Source organism: Hippocampus bargibanti, linkage group LG16 (genome assembly GCF_051943395.1).
Source record: "Hippocampus bargibanti isolate YZ-2025 linkage group LG16, ASM5194339v1, whole genome shotgun sequence".
Classification (NCBI taxonomy): Eukaryota; Metazoa; Chordata; class Actinopteri; order Syngnathiformes; family Syngnathidae; genus Hippocampus; species Hippocampus bargibanti.
In genome coordinates, this window is record NC_142749.1 from 12,567,850 (window position 1) to 12,587,767 (window position 19,918).

Sequence of the window (19,918 nt, forward strand, 5' to 3'; positions counted from 1 at the left end):
AATGAGATGAATACATATTATGAGTATTAACATTAGTATTAACATTTGTCTTCCTATAAATAGGTACTTGCTTCAGTTTATTTATTTTAATGAACACGTTGGCAATTATTGAGTACTTCATGTCTGTTTTCTTCAAAAGAAATAAAAAGGCAGACTATTGATTTAGAAATGCGTCAATGTGTTCGACGATACAATAACAAACGAGTACGTACTTTAAAACAGTAAGGAAGTGAAACAATGGTCAGCGCGTCAGCAATGCTTGGCTGTCGCACACAACCGGAGCACACGACAATTGTGGACTGAAAAAATGCGTCGTGTTGTCATCCATCCAAATTGGAGCAAAAAACAATAAGACGGAGTAATGTTACCGAAATGAGTCTGGACACGTGAGTACAGAATTTGAATTTTGTTTACATTACATTTTGTTCTGTTTACGTGGACGACCGTCGTTTCGCACGTTTCTTTATTATTTATTTACACGTAGACGGTTTAATTAACAGCAAAAAGACAAATACTCACTCATAATAATTTGGCTTCCAATACGTTTCATCGAGAGGTGCTCATTCTGGCCAAACTTCTACAAATTCCATTTGCGTACTTGAATGTACAGTTTACCATAATTCGTCCATACAAAGTAAATATATTAGAAAACAAAAATGCCCCATTTACGGACTTGCATGCTATTTTTCTTGTGCTAATGGTAAACAAAATAGCGCCTCGTTTTACTTTTTAAAAAGAAAATAAAAAGACAATAGGTAGGCAGAGCAACTTTGAACAGAAAAAAATACAATACAATACATTGATTTATATAGCGTTTTAACAACAGCTGAAGCATGAACAGGTATATACACGAAATAAATCAGTCACAAAGTTAGTCGAAAAATCAAAAATTTGACAATTCCAAAATGCCAACATGTGCTTTTTATATGACACATGCATCCTTACATCCATGAGCAACTTTGTACTTCATTTTATTATGTATTTATTTATGGTGATTTGCTTGTTGTGTGTTTTTTTGTACGCAGCAATGTTAGAAGAAGGCGGCAATCAGGTTTAGGGTGAAAAACAAACGAGATATCGGCATGCCACAAGCTTTCTCGCTGCTCTCTGTCTTGCTTGGGCTCATGGGATATGGTATGTGTGACCAAACTGACTCCATCACTGCGGTACCTACATAATTATGCGTGATACACTAACGAATCACTGACGTAAATATTCAAACTGAATGTTATGTTACTGGAGCCACAAAAGTGGTGTACAGCTCATTTGTTGATTGTGTTTCAGTTGTATTAACTTTTAACACACATTATTGGCGGTTAGTAAGGAATGTATTTTGTATGAATGAGTAAAGGATTACAGTTGGTATGTGATAATCAAATTGTAGTTTTAGACACGCTCAGAGGTGTGCATAACATTTTGCCGCTCTCATGTATAATTTTGTTAACCTAACTATTCGTAGCACCTCTCATTGGCTTGCCATTTTTTTTTGTCCTCCCCGCTCAAAGCTTTGGCAGGGCTCAACATCTGGCCCTCCTTCCACGTCGCCCTAAGCAATGCCAGCGTCTTCGTGGACTTCAGCACAAAAATCAACAACACTCTCATCCGCCATCTGAGCCTCTCGCTGATTGACATGGATATTAACGCCACCCTCCTGACCAGGATTTTGCCCAGCAACCAGTCAGCCGGTAGGGTGGAGTTCGCCTGCTCCAGTTTCCTGTATGCTGGAACTTTCCGCTTCCTCCTGAAGCAGCACAGGACCAATGAGGAGTCACACTCAAATGGAACAGGGCGTTCGGAGAGTACCACGTGGTGGTGGAGTTCAGAACTGCAGGTGCAGTGGCCTACATTTCACTTTGCGGTCGAGAGGGTTGGAAACCACTCTGGAGCTTTTCAGGCAAGTCCCAAAAAGTGGTGCGCCGTACATGTCACTCCGAGGCCTTCAGTAGTCTATGTCTGAATCAATCAGCTGCGAGTGTGGTGTGATTTACTACACGTCCACTAGAGAGTGCCCCTGGCCAGGAAATAACTTGTGACTTGAAGAAACTTAAGAAATACTGTAATTAAACAATTTGAATTTTTACTAAGAACATGTGGATTCATGATAACCTCATAAAATTGCAATATTATTTGCTATTTTTGCTAGATTTGTCCATTTATTCTTGAAAAAACAGTAACAGTAACAGTATATCTGCAACCAAATCCATTTCTTCTCCTCCTTCAGCCATTGTGGGTTGACAAAACAGCTATTACATCGACACAAAAATATATTTGTTTATGCAGCTTGCTACAGATAGAGTGTGCTAGCTCTGGCCAGTATGCTCTTATTACTAGCGGTGAAAGTCAATTTGGAATTATTTAATATGAATTCATGGACAAAATACAATTCACATAAGTCTGTGATTCAGATATTATTAGGCCAGCAGAGAAGGCCTTGCAGGCCCTGACGGCCCACCACATGTCCCAAGTAAATCTGAACGTTTTCAATGCAGCGAATGTACATTACTTATTTAATTTTTCATGTTATTTTCCATCCAGTTTATGTTCACTAGTTTTGCTCGTGACAACTTTGTAGGAGTTATAACACTTTAAAGTTGGTGTATATCATCATCTTGAAGCTGCTAATAAGTTTCCAATGTAGCCTCATTTTACTCCTCCCACACCTGCCTCAGTTGCTGTTGTGTTTTTTGCAATACAATACAATACAATACAATACAATACAATACAATACAATACAACCTGATTTATATAGCGCTTTCACAACAACTGCAGCTGTGAATGGACAATCAATGAATAGATTCACAAGCACATTAGAGATCATTTTTGCTCTTCCTCTCTGTAGCTCGGAATATCCACCAATGAGCATTTCCAGCCTTGCTCTAGCATCATCGAACCTCCTCTGCTACTCGAAGTCAGTTACATGGAATACAACCAGATTGGTCGAAAAGGCATCAACAAAGTGCAAGCCCGCACGCAACACCCAATCCTACCTCTGCGATCGCAAATGATAAACCTTCCCTGTGCCTTCCCTTTCACTGAAAGAGACTTCATACAAGTGTCCATCCGCACTCCTCGCTCAGCACAGGAGGTTAAAAGCTCCAGTCCTCTCTACCTATCTCAGATTTTCTCCTACAAGCTGCTTGTGGAAAACGCCATTACCTATAGAAGTGGGTGTGACGGGACTCTGACCGTGAAGCTGGTAACGCCACCTTGCGCTCACATCGATGGAAAAGTACTCTTGTATAAAGACGGACTTGTCAAAAGTGGTGTCACCGTCTCCTCTGGGATGGGAGCGGGAGGAACAGCATTTATGAGTTTCGGGCAAGAGGAGTCATCCTCTCCACCTTTGGCTTTTAATTGGCTCACTCAGGGAGAGAACGAGACGGAATTCAACTGCTCAGTTTTTCTCCCAGGAAGGAATAAGTACTGCTTCCGATTTGTGTTTAACTACAGTCGCTCGCCGAGTCCGGCCCAGACCTGCCTGGTGGTACACAGGAGGGAAGGTGAGCGGAATGCCATCGACATGACTTTACTCATGTGTGACTGAAAGTGACATTAAATAAAGAAACACACACACACACACACATTTGTATCTTATTAACTCTTTCACTGCCAGATATTGTGCAAAAACGTGTCCACTCCATTGCCAGGGTTTATGTCATTTTCACTCAAATAGCAGGACCCACAGATTATTGAGTTTTAGGACTACATAAACATTCAATGCCGTGTAAGAATCCTTAGACTCTCTTCTTTCATCAGAACAAAAAGAGTTAATTCCTAAGTTATATGGGTCTGAAGTTATCTTGACTTGAAATGGGGACTGCTGTACAAAAGGCAAATGGTGCTCCTTTGTGGGCGGGGAAAACATTGCCTGAGGTCTGACCACAGTTTGATTCACAGCCCCATTCAAAAAAGACCCTGAACAAATTCGGGAATGGCGCTTCACATCATGCTTTTCAATTCCAGAATACATTCATGAATTGAATGGCAGTGAATTGAGTTAGAAAGGAAAAGGTTTCTTCAGCCGTCATCTGTACTTCTTTGAAAGTGTCGGACGGTTCGCTCCTCAGACTTCAACAGACTTCCTAGGTCATTACCAAGTAGGCTTAGTCATGCTGATGAGGTGATACCAGTGCTAAAGAGGCAATCAGAGCCAGGTATAGAACATTACAGGTAATCAGGTCGGACAAAAGTGGTAATCAGATTGGCTTCATGGTGTAGTCTACTGCTCCCGCAACCTCAAAGCCTATCAGAGCAGAGGTCTAGCACTGCCACCTCTGTCCATTAGAAATATATATAGGGCCAGAGTTACCAGCACAACTTTATTTCGCTGACGAAGCTCTTCGGATGAGGAGCGAAATGTCCGACACCTTCAGAGAAGTGCAAATGATGGCTGACGAAACCTTTTCCTCGATGGACCACTCCTGTATGACTGAGAGCCTCCACAGACATAGTGAATGAGTTAATCCATCAAAATTGAGTATCAATGCATCAGAATCCTTTCATTAAATGCATATTTAATCAGAATCAGAATCATCTTTATTGGCAAAAACGTAAATATTTCATATTGTATTTTGTCCATCCTTCTTGTTCAGATTCTTGGGGGCCTTGGAAACAGTGGAGTGTGTGCAGCGTGAGCTGTGGAGAGGGTGTCAGGGAACGTATGCGGGAGTGTTTGTTGCCCTCTGGTGTGCAAGGGAATCAGTGCACTGGAATGGTGAAGGAACAGTCCTTCTGTTCCTTGGAAGGCTGTGCAGGTTAGTCACTTATCCTGTCTTGATAAGATCGGTAAAGCAGAGTAAAGTCTGCCATCTGTCTGTTTTCATAATCAAAGATGATTTTGTCCATTTGTTGTCAATCCAGCCTTTCCAGCTCCTTCACCATCTCTTCCTCCCACCATGGCTGGAGGTGGCCTCTTAGGTGGCAACATGGTGGTGATTGCCGGTATCTCACTCTGCCTCGCCATCATTCTGGCCACTATTATCATAACCGTATGGAGGAAATTCTGTCACACCCCTCAGTGCAGCAGCGTCCACAGAGGCTCCATGCATTCGCCTGGCGGGCGAAAACTCTCCGACGAGGCCTCCATTTGCGGCAATAGCCTACCGAGGCCGAGTCTGGTGGGCGTTAGTTCGACCCAGATCCACAGGCCTTCCCTGAGCAATCCACCTGCTCCTCAGACAATGGTGACGCCTGCCGCACAGGATCCGGACAGGCTGTCTCCCACTGGTCAGAAGGTCCTGCCTTCCATCTTTGGGTATGCATTTAAATCAAGTTTAAACAAGACACTTTTGAGACTGGGGGGTCAAAAGTAACCTAGGGTGAAACAGCTTGTCCTTTCAGTGTACTATACCATGTTCTATGTCTACCCTAGGTACCGTTTAGCTCAGCAGCAGTTAAAAGAAATGAAGAAGAAGGGCTTAACTGAGGCCACACAGCTCTACCATGTCTCCTCAAGCCCAGTTCAGGATACGTCGATAGAGTCCACATCTTCACCAACCAATCCCCAAATTCCCTCACCCATTGCATCCTGCTTTTCTGAGCCGCAAGTGTCCAGGATCATGTCGGACCAGCTAAGTCCCAGAGCGGGCCTCGTCTTAGGTCCCCAAGTATCTGGTCATACAAGTGGGGGCAGCAGCAACAAGTGGCGAGACCGCACTGCCGATTGGGTGGAGATGGTGGAGAGGAGTGGCCTGGGAGGTCTTGCGGAGCGACCGATGAGAAACGCTTATCACAAGAATCCAAATTTTCGCAGGACGTCCAGTTTTACGGAGATGAAACCTCAGCTTTCGTCTACAGGACACTATCGTGATAGGAGCATGACTCAGGTAAGTCACACAGATTTAGTCATGTCATTTAACCGGACATTTAATCGGTTTGCTATTTTTTTTGTTCAGGCACAAAGCAATAACAGTACAGTATTTTCCAGTGTATAAGGCGCACCCAAAAGCCTTGATTTTCTTCAAAAGATGACCCATTGGCTTATATGTGAAGTCATATTGAGCCACAACAGGTCTCGCAACTACTGTCAGCAGCCACTGACTCAATTTCCCCCTGTAAACGAAGTAGTGCCTCTACTATAGTGCCTTATGTGTGATGTGCCTTATATTTGGAAACTTTTATATATTTTTATATTATATTAGGAAAACATTTTTCATTCATTGAAGATACGCCTAATACTCCAATGCGCCTTACATATGGAAAAAGTTTGAAAATACACCATTCTTTGGGGGTGCGCCTTATACAACAGATAATACGGTACCTTCCTGCTATTTTGGTGCCAAAGAACTATGTTGAAGTAGGTTGAGGAGTTTCGTATTGCCAAAAATAAGGCTTTGCCGCCATTTTAGGAATTATAGACCTTTTGGGGTTTGCTTGAAATACTTTTTTTCAGTCGCGGAGGAACCGATTTTGTGGCACAGCATGAGATATTTCTCATTTAAAATCTGTGCCTTGACTCTCTGAAGGTTGGGGAAACTGTTTTTTTTTTTGTACAGGTCGGATCTCGTACCCTTCCCGAAGGAAACTCATGGACCAAAGAAAGAAGAGAGAGGTCCCCATTTAGCACCCACCCTATTCCAGAGCATGACGTCCCAAAGTGGACCTATTCCAGAGCTGAGAGGAATCCCTTGATGCCGAATTCCTGTCCTTCACAAGTGAAAAACACGGGAACGAGCACCTCAACAAAACATGTGGACCACTGTGGTGTTGAGGAGAAACATACGAGGCGCGACGCGGGAAGCAGAGCACATGAGGGAATCTCAGGAATCGGTGGCCCACTCACGATTCCTGACTGTGAGTACGGAGCAAACCTGAGCGTGGAACGGGCCGAACAGAACTGGAACCGCCGTGGTCCATCGCCTATCCAGAGGAACATGCTGGCACGGAAACTAAAGGAGGCTCAGTCCTGCTCCACCGTCAGAGGACGCCAACGCAGCTCCACTTTCAGCGCATCTTCATCTGAAAACAGGAAGGAGTACGGCCGCCCTCGTCCTGGTTCTGGATGCTACATCACCGCTGAAACTTCGAGCTCCACCTTTAGAGAGACGCAGCAACGGATTCTTGGCCTCCCACCAGAATACAAATGAGGTCGTCATTAGATGACAATAAGAATAATCTACTCTAACTGTGATTATCTTTTTTCAGGAGAATTTAATAGCATTTTCAAAGCATTCATTTCATTGTTCACATCCGTAGTGTATTGTATATTTTTCTATACTGTGTTTTCCAGTGTATAAGGCGCAACCAAAAGCCTTGATTCTCTTCAAAAGATGATCCTGCGCGTTAATTGCCGGTGCGCCTTATATGTGAAGTGATATTGATCCATAACAGGTGTCGCACCGACTGTCTGGAGACCTCTACTCCATTTCCCCCTGTAGAAGAAGTGGTGCATAACCTCAGCCTCTACTCTAATGCCTTACAATGTAATGTGCCTTATATTTGGAAAACTTTTATATATTTATAAATTATATTTGGAAAACGTTTTTCATTCATTGAAGGTGCGCCTTATAGTCCAGTGTGCCTTATATATGGAAAACGTTTGAAAATCACCATCCATTGGGGGTGCGCCTTATACACCGGAAAATATGGCAATCATATTTTAACGTTTTATCATGAACCTCCACATATTTATGGTTTGGCATTCTTAAATTCACCTCTTCGTGTTTTTCCCCTTAATCTATTATCTGTATTTACTGGCTAAGCACCTAAAGTAGTACTTTGGCATCTTCTTGTGACTTCTTGGTGCCAAGGAATGATGTTGGAGTGAGTTGAGTACTTTCATTTGGGCAAAAGTAATGCTTTAGAGTCAACTAATACATACTTTAAAAATGATGGCATGAGTTTTGCAGGTTTTACTATTTTGTAATAGCGGTCAACATAAGTGAAGGAGCAAGAATGAGTAGTGATATTGCAGAAAAATTATCCGGTTTCAACATTGAGTCAATATTAGCATTTTGTTCGTAAATCACATAATTTTACCTTTTCAATGAATGTTTATCTATTCGACATTTGCTTCCTCTCTGTGCGGAAGAAAATTTGCCACTGTTTTCAATAAAATGAAACATCCCGTTATAAAAATTTATGACATTCATTGTGACTTTATTATGAGTTACATGACATACATTACTGGAATCAATTGTATATTTGTAATGGTAAAAATAAGATATTGTCCTCCAATATTTTACTGTCCAAGAGCAATAAAACTGTCGTCATTCTCTAATTTTCATGCTGATTGGTGCGTTTAGTCTTCCCCGCCACCGCTGCCCATGGCATCCAAGAAAAGCAGAGGGCGCACCTTCATGGTGGTGTGTCTGATGGAGTACCAAAGACCCCGCCACGTCCCCCACACAATCCCATTATCAAACTCACCCTTGTACTCCCCTTTGCGGTAAAACTTCCCATTCAGGTTGGCAATATGGCACCTGTTGAGACAACAGAAAAATAACTCCAGACTGATGACAAACCAAAACAGACTACCCGGTAGTCTGTTTCGGTTTGAACTCAGTTCCGATATTAGCTGCCACACTTTCTCAAGAAATGCCCCAATGGCACGAGGAGAAAGTTCCATAAGCCTTACCTGTTGTACCACCAACCTCCATTGTTCTCCTGGGCACAGCTTCCTTGAATGTAGCGATCATTGTCCTGTCCGTGACAATACAAATATCTAATTATCAACTCATACGATGAAAATAAGACTGAAGCAGGAGAAGTGGCCTACTCACCTGATCCCTGGTGCTAAACTGCATGCCATTGAGGCCCGCGGACCACTGCTCCACCATGCCATTGCCACCTGCCAGAGCATCCCCAGCTTTCCCGCTGTACACCCCGTACCGTAGCCGGTAGCGATCCGATTCATCATCCATAAATAATTTGAATATCACAAGAAAAGAATACAGTTCCTTTAATATATGGGAAAAAAGAGTCAAAGTGTGTGACATACGGCTTCATTTGAGATCTGGAAATTGTCATAGTACGCATGACTTTTCTGTCCCGCCCAGTCCATGAGGTCTATCTTCACCAGATTCTTACCTTGCGGTGCGAATAAGCAGAGAAAAAAATCTATTGGATTATTCGTTTACATGCTTTTTGATTAAGATACTAAAATAATTGATTTTGTTGGGCCTATTTTCAATCATTGTGATACACGAACTGTCTCTCTCTCTCTCTATTGTGCCCCCCCTGTCCGTCTCAGCACGATGGGGGACAGAGCTTTCAGCTGCTCTGTCCCCAAACTCTGGAACTCACTTCCTCCCAACATTTGTAACAATGATTCTCTTCCCACTTTCAAATCCCATCTCAAAACCCACCTATTTAAAATTGCATTTTCTGTGTAGCTCTAGTTCTTCTTTTCCATTTATAATTGTATTTTATTTATTGTATTCTATTCATAATTGTATTTTATTTATTATTGTATCTATGCTTTTCTGTGACTGTAATGTGTCCGTGTGAGCTTTGAAAGGCGCTTGAAATAAAATGTATTATTATTATTATTATTATTATTATTATTATTATTATTATTATTATTATTATTACTCACTGTCGGAAAGCAAGGAGTAGATGTGCTCATTTCCTAACCAGAATTCATCATTCCATTTCTTAAAGTTGCCGAAACCATCTCTGTAATCCACCCAGTCCCTATAAAGAGACACACATTAGCAAAACGATTTAAAAAAAAATCTCCATGAATGCAACACCTGTCAAAGTCAACTTTTCCATTCCGCCTTTTTTGGAACACCGTCCATCCTCCTCCATCGTCCATGTCGCAGTAGACCAAAATTGGCTCGAGGTGGATTTTAGGCCTAATGCGGTAAAACCCGCTGGTGGGTCTTTTTCTGTCAAACAGCTCCGAACAGTCTAAAATCATAACAAAAGCAGATTCCTATAAATAGATGGAAGTGTTAGCTTCCAAGTGATCTTTGTGTGAATGCTTTGTACCTCGGTCGTGGACAATCAGGTTTCCCGCTGGTGGAAGAGGCTTCATATGGGTCGTATTGGAGTTTTCCAATGTCCCATTGTCATTATTGGAGCCCGACGGAATCTGAGTTGGTGAAATTGGGCGGAACAATTTGTGCTTCTGCAAATGGTCCATCTGCCAAGCTCCGATTAGGAGTTTGTTTTCTAATCTCTTTATGCTCCGCTTGAGAGCTGCAATATCGGGACTGCATCCCTTTTGTTGTAGACACACACACACATATACAAAAGATTGAAAATCCAACTATAGCGATCAAGAGGATAAAATACATTACCTACTGAAAACTGGTTGTATGATGAAGTCTTGATTGGGAAAACCAGCAGAAAAAACATCCACATTGGGAATGTATCTTTGCAAATCTAAAATAATCAAAAACATTGCATATATCCATAAAAACATGTTTTATTGCATGATGTGGCTTGATAAAAACAGCACCTACCTTCATTTTGCAGTCTTTCTTTTGCTGTCTCAAGGCTTTGTGCTTTGCTGTCAGTACTTATTTCAAACTGGGTTGGGTTGGTTCTGCATGGTCCACATTAGAGGGAAGACATTGCCAAAATCTGAACCCAAGTTTCTCTTTTTTTTCTCAAGCATTCCAAATTTCAGGAAAAGTAGCTGATCTCGTTCCTAATTCCAGGAATACTATATAATTTATGATAGTTGTCTCCATATCAATCATTTCATATATTGTTTCTCGAAAGTCATGTCTGTCGATAAAAGTAATTGAATAATGAATACATAAATAATCAGAATTAGAATCCTCTTTATTTGCCAAGTATGTGGAACACAAGGAATTTGTCTCCGGGAGAACACGCTGCACTTGATTCATCATAAAAAAGACATGACAAATAAGTATGGAAGACACGAATAAAGGCTAATCTAATCTAATCTAATCTAATCTAATCTAATCTAATCTAAACTAATATAATCTAATCTAATCTCATTTCATCTAATCTAATGACATATAATTTAGTCTGATCTGATCTAATCTCATCTAATCAACCTACCAAAATGGGCAAACCTTGCAATACATAAAAAAATAAACCCCATGGAAAATAAAAACAACCTGCAAAGCAACAAATGAATAGACCATAAATAAATACACCTGCCAATTTGGTAAAATAAATAAATGAACCAAAAAAAATCTATTAATATATGCAAAATTTATGAATAAAATGGATGGGGAAAAGCTTAATTGAATAACTGGGTGGCTTGTCAATAACTTGATTGATTGTTGTGTAGCATATGTCACACTGTTACATCACGTTGCGACAGTGTCGTAAAGCAGCAGTGACGACACGCCACCAGGTGTCCTCCAGACATACGTTCCACATATACTTTGATTATTTCATTAAAATTTAATTAAAAATCGAATAAATAATACCAATTCAGTCAACCAAACTAAAAATTTAAAAAAAAAAGTTTAACTTGAAAAAACTGTAAGCACCTGTCAATGACTACAATACAAAACACTGATAATTTACGAATATAAATAACACGCCATTTTGTTCCCAAACATCAATTTCAAAACAATCGCCTTTTTTCAGTACTTTTACGCCGTAATGAAAAGCAGATGTGGCAAAAAGGAGGAGGGGGAGAAGTAGGAAGCGGTTTAACTTTTGCAACAGCAAGATGAGGAGGGGGAAGGAAAAAAAATATCCAGGAAGTTCCAAATACAAAAAAACGCTACGTTTGCACAAAAAAAGAGAGGCGTGAATAAGTAGAACACAAAGCATCCGTTTAATCTTTGAACTGTCTTCCTTTCACTCCACGACGAGTCACAAGACCGATTCCAGGCGATTCTCTCGAATGTCAGTGCCAACGGTAAGCAAGGAGACACTCGAACGATCAGGGATTTTGCTTGGTTTGTACGTCTTTTCCTGCACGCTAATTAACCCCATTAACCACCCCCGTTGTGCTTATTCCACGTGCTCAATTTTACGCGATTTTCCCCTCCCTCTGCGTCCGCGCTGCACGTTTGTTTGTAAATCTCTCTGCACCCGCTGCTCTTTGCATCATCTAGAAACTTGGGGTTCACGGTAACGCAACTTTCTTAAAGTCATGACTACGGTCCACTTCAACCCGGGTTCGGATTCAGGTGTCAATGGGTGAGGATTTAAACGCACACACATCACATGACTTCCTTCGAGGAAGATTAACTTTGTGCATGTGTGTTTTTACTGCATGGTTTGAGCCATTTAATGTGTCACTTATTTTTTTTAACTAATCTCTCTGTGTGTTTTTTTTTCCAGAAGTGTGGCAAGGATGGATGACGCCAAAGTGGAGATTGACAACGGGCAGGATGATGCTATGGAATCAGATACTATGTACCAGTGAGTAAATTGCACTTGGATTCTTGGATGATGTTACACGGTAGTGGTTAGAATGATCTGCCCTGCAATTCTGAGGTCCTGGGTTTGATTCTGTTTTGGTCCGAACCTCCGCCAATCTCACAAGTCCAATCATCATCAACTTTGGAGGCTGCACTGTAGTATTTTTTTTTTTTTGCAAATCTGAATTAAATACAGTGTATTGATTTATATGGCGCTTTAACAATAGCTGAAGCTGTAACAAAGCGCTTAACATGGACAGCTATCATATACAGGAAATAAAGCAGTCACAAATATAGTAGAAAGAGGCGAGCAGTAGGGTTAAATCATTCGATCTTGTAGATTGCTGATCCGAGTCATCATTGATACGCACTAAAATGAAACAAATTCATCTTACATCTTATTTTCCAGCAATATCCGGAAGAAAATTACCCCATTTGTGATGTCCTTTGGATTCCGGTTAGTATCTTTCTGAATATTAAAAGCCGTATCATCTTATATTGAAGACTAACATCCCATATGGACAATCGTCACTTAGTGTTTTTGGAGTGGTACTGATCCTCGTTGACATCGTGCTGGTCATCGTGGACATTTCTCTACCGGCCAGGAGCAGAGAAGTGGGAAATAGTCTTGAGACCGTATCTCTGATTATCTCCTTCTTCTTCCTGGTTGATGTTCTTCTCAGGATTTACGTGGAAGGGTAAGCAGAAATGATAAAGTCTGTAAAAGAGGAAGTCCCGGAAGGAGGAAGTGAATGAAATGAAAAAGCCCACAAAGGGAAAGGGCTTCCGGGATATTTCGAAACGGCCCTGTTGACCTGCGACATTATCACGCCACCTTTTGATTCACTTATTTCTGTCTTTGTTTATTTTGTGCGTGTTTGTGAAAGATTCAACGTTTACTTTGGCTCCAAATTGAACATCATTGACGCCTGTGTCGTGGTGCTCACATTGGTGGTTACCATGAGCTACACCTTCACAGACCTATCGGGAGCAAGCCTCATTCCAAGGTACCTGCATAGTTTGTATGATCAGAATTAAAATGCGATCAAAATTTCAAATGAGTCTTTACTTCAATAATTAAATGCCAAATAAAGTACAAAATGGAGATTTTCTTGCTGCCGTTTCCTCCGCAGGGTGGTTTCCTTTCTGCGTTTCTTGAGAATTATCATCCTGGTGAGGCTATTCAGGCTAGCAGCTCAAAAAAAAGAGCTAGAGAAGGTCACAAGGAGAATGGTAAGGGTTCCCGTTGCGGCGTATGCAAAATTGGATTGAAGAGAGATGTTATCTTCCCCTTCCCGCATCTTCTTCTCAGGTGTCCGAGAACAAGCGGCGCTACCAGAAGGACGGCTTTGACTTGGACCTCACTTACGTCACAGGTAGAATTCGCATCGAGTGACGAGTGCGTGTTGAAATCACAATTTTTATCGTATTGTCCAGATCGGGTCATCGCCATGTCTTTCCCATCATCTGGGAAGCAGTCCTTCTACAGGAATCCCATCAAGGTACAGTGAACCCTCGTTTATAGCGGGAGAAACGTTCCCAAAATAGCCCGCCATAGGAGAAATCCGCAAAGTACAATGTAGTCAGCTTTTTTTTATTGTTTTTTACACAATGCATAACTGTACATCCTGTAGAATGAAACAAAAAATATACCTCTTTTTTAATAGTTTAAAGAACGGTGTTGTCAAACAATACAATTTTGCTGCTGCGCCGATTCGTCCTGACTCCGCTGCGCTGTAGCGTCTTTTTCTACTGAAGGAGTCTTTCTCCGAGAGAAGAACATTGTTATCGATAGTTGTTGGCACTTGTTCTTTTTTTTTTGTAAGATTTTTATAAACCGACATGGCCCGATTTCTAGAAGCAGAATGCTCCATGAGCTGTTCAAAGCCAGTGTGTTTGATTTTATTCTGCTTTGTTTGCAGTGTTGTTTCTTTTACTTTGTTTGTTTGCACATTTGCATGCCATTAATACAAATAAAAAAGTAGCGAGGGATCACTGTACATGCAATTATTGCCATTTGGACTGCCCCCAAATATAATCGACAAAACCAAACAATTCTTAGGCACGTGTGTATTCGCAGGGATGCATCTAGGCCACGCCTTTGCGCCATTTACATATTTTGACAGCCACTGGCGCAACTTTGTAACTCCACTGCGCTAGCACCGGCGCAAGTCTATTAGCTCATATTAGCCACATATGACATACCTCTGTTAAAATAGCTAAAGAAAAAAAATCTAGTTAAACCGCGATTGAAAACTGTTCGTTTTCCTTTACAGGTTTTAACTGGTCATCTGTCATCTTTTATTATTTATCATTTTATTTATGGTTTTACTGCTGTGGTGTTTCTTGTTCTTGTAATTGTAAAGTGTCCTTGGGTGATTTGAAAGGTGCCTGTAAATTCATTATTTATTTATTTTTACTATTTTTACTATTATTATTTTTTTACTATAATTATTATTATTATTTACGAATATTTTTATTTATTTGTTATTTGTATTTTTGTATTATTTTTATTTTTATTTTGTTATTTCTATTATTATTTTTTTTATTTTATTTTATTTATTTTTTTATTTGTAATTTTTTCATAATTTGTGTTATTTTTATTATTATTATTATTATTAGTATTTTATCTTGATTATTATTATTATTATTATTTTCATTATTATTCTTGTTATTTTTTATTTTTTGATTATTATTATTATTGTTGTTGTTATTATTATTATCTTGCCTGAGCGATATCGAGCCATAATCATGCATTTGTTTCAGGGCGTTCCATATATCACTGACACCATGAATGAATACTTGTCGTCTGTGTTTGCTTCCAGGAGGTGGCTCGGTTCCTTGACACGAAACACGAAGGCCATTACAGGGTTTACAACCTTTGCAGTAAGTCAGCTTCTAAGCGTCAAATTGGTACAGGTGGAACTATTGAGTGTCTTTTGAGAAACATTGAATCTATGAGGCAAATAAAATGTCATCATTTTTAGCCCATGTTAAGATCTTAGGGACTGTTGCAAATGTAAAATTGGAATCAAATGTAAACGCTAGATGATTGTAAAATAAAATTTGTTTGTTATTTTGGCAGGTGAGAAAGGCTACGACCCCAAATTTTTCCACTACAGAGTTGAACGGGTGTTCATCGACGACCACAACGTTCCGTCTTTAGTGTGAGTTTGTCACTGTTTGCAATCAAAATAGCCGACATTTTTTTTTAAATCAATTTTGTCATGATAGAAATAGCCACTGAATTTGTTTTTTGTTGTTAACTCATTCACTGCCATTCCCGAATTTATTTGGGAATTGAAAATATGACAAGGAGCGGCATTTCCAGATTTGTTCGGGTTTTGTTTTTTTTCTTGTGTGGGGGGGGGATGCCGATAAAGCGCTTGTGAGACTACTGGCAATGTTTTTTCCCTTCCACAAGGGGACAGCGTTTGCCTTTTATACAGACGCCCCCATTTCAAGATCAGATAACTCCAGATACATATAATTTCGGAATTAACACTTTTTTTTCTGATAAAAGAAGAGAGTCTAAGGTTTTAATGTTTTTGTAGTTCTAACACTCAATGTTCTGTAGGTAGCATTTCTCCTTTGTACAGCTGCCCCCCACTTGCATCTCATATTACTCCAGACCCATGTAATTTAGGAATTAACTCTTTTTTTTCTGATGATAGAAGAAAGTCTAAGGTTTCTTACGCTGCATTGAATGTTGATGTAGTCCTAAAACTCAATATTCGGTGGGTTCTGAGATTTGAGTGAAAATGACAAAAACCCTGGCACTGGAAGGGACACATTGATGCACATCGTCTAGCAGTGAATGAGTTAAAATGGATGGGGACTACTATTATCTCTTTTGGATACAGTGATACATCGGTTTATGAACCCCTTGGCTTACGAACGTTAAATTATTGACAATTTTACCTTGGCATATGAACTTTACCTTGGCATACAAACTTTTTCATACACGGGAGCTGCCTCAATGAGTGATGTGTCTTTTGCGAACGAGCCCGATTTCTAACAACAAAATGGCAGCCGGCTGTTTTTGTCCTCTATTCCCGGCCCCCAGTCTTCGGTTAAAGCCACGTGATTGGTCAAGAATGCAGCAGTGAGGGGAGGTGGACAGGCAGACGACAGTGAGAGAGTTTCAACTTTGATAGTTCAAAGGCAGATTGCAGACTGCAAGGTTAAAATATCCCATCAATCAGAATGATGTTGTGCTTTAATATGCTGTGTGTGTGCGCGTGTTGCAGGGACATGTTAAAATACACGGCGAGTGTGAGGGAGTGGATGTCGGCTGATCCCAAGAATGTCATCGCTATTCACTGCAAAGGAGGGAAAGGTGATTTTTTTTTTTTTTTTTTTTGTATTTCTTTATTTTTGATGCCGCAACAATCTTTTGTGCATGTGCACGAATGCTGATTTTTGCGTCGTTGTATCAGGTCGAACTGGGACTCTAGTGTGCACGTGGCTTATCGACAGTGACCAGTTTGAGAGTGCACAGGTGAGGCAGACTACCATTTTTTTAGGCCCCATGGATGACTGCTTTTCATTTGATTCCATCTTTGGCCTAAAAGGACAGTCTGGAGTATTTTGGCGAAAGGAGGACGGATAAGAGTCGAAGCTCCAAGTTTCAAGGAGTGGAGACGCCCTCGCAGGTTGGGTAACGCTTTACAACCTTTCTCAAGAATTTCTCATTGAGGATAATTTTCATGTATTTATTTTTTTCATATGTGTACCACAGAGCAGGTATGTGGGCTATTATGAGATCATGAAGACAAAATTCAACAGGCAGCTTCCGCCTCCAAAGAGCCTCAGGATCAAGAGCATCCGCATCCACTCCATAGCAGGTCGAGCGCAACACACATGGACGGGCCGCAACATGAACTACACAATCTCATGATATATCTATGTGTGTGTGTGTGTGTGTGTGTGTGTGTGTGTGTGTGTGTGTGTATACATATATATTTATGAGTATGTATGGATGTATACATGTATATGTATGAGTATGTATGGATGTATACATATACTGTATATATATATATATATATATATATATATATATATATATATATATATATATATATATATATATATGTATGTATATGTATGTATGTATGTATGTATGTATGTATGTATGTATGTATGTATGTATGTATGCGTGTGTGTGTGTGTGTGTGTGTATGTATGCATATACTGTATATGTGTGTATGTATGGATGTATACATATATGTATGTATGTATACATATATGTGTGTGTGTGTATGCATATACTATATGTGTATATGTATATATGTACGTGTATGTATGGATGTATACATATATGTGTGTGTATGTATGTATGAGTATATGGATGTATACATATAAATATGTATGGATGTATACATATATGTATGGATGTATACACACATATATATATATATATGTGTGTATGAGTATGTATGGATGTATACATGAGTATGTATGGATGTATACACATATATATATGTATGAGTATGTATGGATGTATACATATACTGTGTGTGTATATATATATATATATATGTGTGTGTATGTGTATGTATGCATATACTATATGTGTATATGTATATATGTACGTGTATGTATGGATGTATACATATATGTATGTATGGATGTATACATATATGTGTGTATGTATGTATACATGTATGTATGTATACTTATGTATGTATGTATACATATGTATGTATATATATATATATTTATAGATGTGTGTGTGTGTGTGTGTATATATATATATATATATATATATATATATATATATATATATATATATATATATATATATATATATATATATATATATATATATATATATATATATATATATATAAAATACATATTATAAGATAATATTTATAAATATTCAGTTTTGATGGGAGTTTTTTGGAGTATAAATGATGCACTTGTCCTCTGCGTCATAAGGTGTGGGCAGAGGTAACGGCAGCGACTTGAAGGTGAAAATCATAGTCAGGAAAGAACTGGTTTTCCAATGCGTGTGCGCCACGCAGGAAAACTGCACAGTAAGTCAGCGGCTGTCCAACAGAAGGTGGGATCACTCGCAAGTCGAAGAGCGAGAGACTCACCTTGTGGCTGTTTGGGTTTTAAGGTTTTTCCCGACGTCGGCAGCAATGAAGCAGTTATCAGCCTTCAGAATGGCCCTGAGGTTCAAGGAGACGTCAAAGTCATGTTTGAGTCCACCGCTGTGAGTTTTTTATTTTTGTAACAATTTTAGAATTGACAACTTTTAAAAACACTATTTACCATATTTTCCAGTGTATAATGTGCACCGGAGTATAAGGCGCACACCTAATAAATGGTGTATTTTCAAACTTGTTCCATATATAAGGTGCACCGGAGTATAAGTCTCACCTTTAATGAATGACAAAGGTTTTCCAAATATATAAATATGTTTTTCATATATAAGGCACATTACATTATAAGGCACTACAATAGAGGCTGTTCCGCACTACTTATAGTATAGTATCGTTTTACTTTATTTGAATGCTGCTATGCCGATGACCATTTTGTGTTTGGGAGCCTTTTACTGAGCATCGTCACTTTTATTAAATTCATAGTTGCTTGTTCTGTAGCCACAAGGGGACACAAGCCAATGTCTATAATAACAATAACTATAATAATAATAATAATTACATTTCATTTATAAGCGCCTTTCAAAACTCTCAAGGTCACTTTATAGTCACGGGATAAGTTTTTCTGTGGGTGAGCAGCGGCAGCCACACGCGCCAGCGTTCACTCAACCTGGAATAACTCAAATAGATAGAAAGCTAGCTAATAGACACTAAATGGGTAGGTAGCTAGCTAGACAGCTAATGTTTCCTGACTCAAATAGCTATCTAGCTCGATATTCGCTATCTATCCAGCTAGCTAATAACTTATTGTGCCGGTCCCAAGCCCGGATAAATACAAAGGGTTGTGTCAGGAAGGGCATTCGAGGTAAAAGCTTGGCCAAAACAAACATGCGAATCAAACCTCTAAAGATGGAGGACACTGATTTGCTGTGGCGACCCCTTGAAGGGAAAAGCCTCAAGGGAAAGATAAGGCGCACCTGCGTATAAGGCGCAAGGTCATTAAAACAAAACTCAAGGCTTTTTGGTGTGTTGTGTTTAATAACATTACTGGCTTAATAGCGTACAGTCGAACTATTCTGCTATATTTTATGCTATTGTTTGCCTTATACAGTATTTGACTCTCTCCCATGTCTAATTTCCCCCCCAATTCATCCTCCACAGGGTATTCCTAAAGGATATGAAGATGTGCCCTTCTACTTCTGGTTCAATACTTCCTTCATATCGGATCACAAGTATGAAAGAACTCGTCTCAAGTTTGCATAATTCTGATTGACGTTGACTGTCCAAGTGTCTCACTGTCCTCTGATGGATGTCTCCGCAGGCTGTTTTTACCCAGAGAGGAATTGGACAATCCACATAAACCCAAAATGTGGGATTTGTACAAGGAGGATTTTGGTGTCACCATCTTGTTCTTGGATGTTTAGTATTGTTATAATAAATGTTCTTTAGCAAGATGGGACTACTAAGGTATTTTTTAACACGGAATTAACTCTGGAAAAATATCAA

At 39.7% G+C, this 19,918-nt stretch overlaps 3 protein-coding genes across 4 annotated transcripts; 2 read left to right on the forward strand and 1 right to left on the reverse strand.

Moving 5' to 3' along the window:
- The first annotated feature begins 259 nt into the window (after window positions 1-259).
- thsd1 (thrombospondin, type I, domain containing 1) lies at window positions 260-7,097 on the forward strand. Its single transcript, XM_089017517.1, has 8 exons — window positions 260-386; window positions 1,026-1,134; window positions 1,506-1,894; window positions 2,840-3,500; window positions 4,593-4,754; window positions 4,861-5,254; window positions 5,372-5,825; window positions 6,495-7,097. Exons 2-8 carry the CDS (start codon window positions 1,083-1,085, stop codon window positions 7,083-7,085), a joined length of 2,703 nt encoding a protein of 900 aa, XP_088873643.1. The 5' UTR covers window positions 260-386; window positions 1,026-1,082; the 3' UTR covers window positions 7,086-7,097.
- A 1,142-nt stretch (window positions 7,098-8,239) lies between these two features.
- fgl1b (fibrinogen like 1B) lies at window positions 8,240-10,610 on the reverse strand. Its single transcript, XM_089017518.1, has 9 exons — window positions 10,410-10,610; window positions 10,249-10,329; window positions 9,934-10,165; window positions 9,693-9,852; window positions 9,536-9,633; window positions 8,938-9,027; window positions 8,721-8,845; window positions 8,576-8,640; window positions 8,240-8,420 (listed from the first exon to the last, which is right to left on the reverse strand). The coding sequence occupies exons 1-9, from the start codon at window positions 10,413-10,415 to the stop codon at window positions 8,240-8,242; spliced, it is 1,038 nt and encodes a 345-aa protein (XP_088873644.1). The 5' UTR covers window positions 10,416-10,610.
- A 986-nt stretch (window positions 10,611-11,596) lies between these two features.
- tpte (transmembrane phosphatase with tensin homology) lies at window positions 11,597-19,864 on the forward strand. 2 transcript variants are annotated; one of them, XM_089017205.1, is made up of 19 exons: window positions 11,597-11,794; window positions 11,994-12,078; window positions 12,223-12,303; window positions 12,712-12,759; window positions 12,839-13,000; window positions 13,190-13,309; window positions 13,436-13,535; window positions 13,615-13,678; window positions 13,740-13,804; window positions 15,128-15,188; window positions 15,388-15,469; window positions 16,553-16,641; window positions 16,742-16,803; window positions 16,877-16,957; window positions 17,044-17,149; window positions 18,246-18,343; window positions 18,430-18,525; window positions 19,574-19,644; window positions 19,734-19,864. In XM_089017205.1, exons 2-19 carry the CDS (start codon window positions 12,032-12,034, stop codon window positions 19,834-19,836), a joined length of 1,536 nt encoding a protein of 511 aa, XP_088873331.1. In that variant the 5' UTR covers window positions 11,597-11,794; window positions 11,994-12,031; the 3' UTR covers window positions 19,837-19,864. The 2 variants fall into 2 exon arrangements, with proteins under 2 accessions (XP_088873331.1, XP_088873332.1); XM_089017206.1 differs by lacking the exon at window positions 11,994-12,078 and having other exon boundaries at window positions 11,598-11,794.
- The last annotated feature ends 54 nt before the right edge of the window (window positions 19,865-19,918 follow it).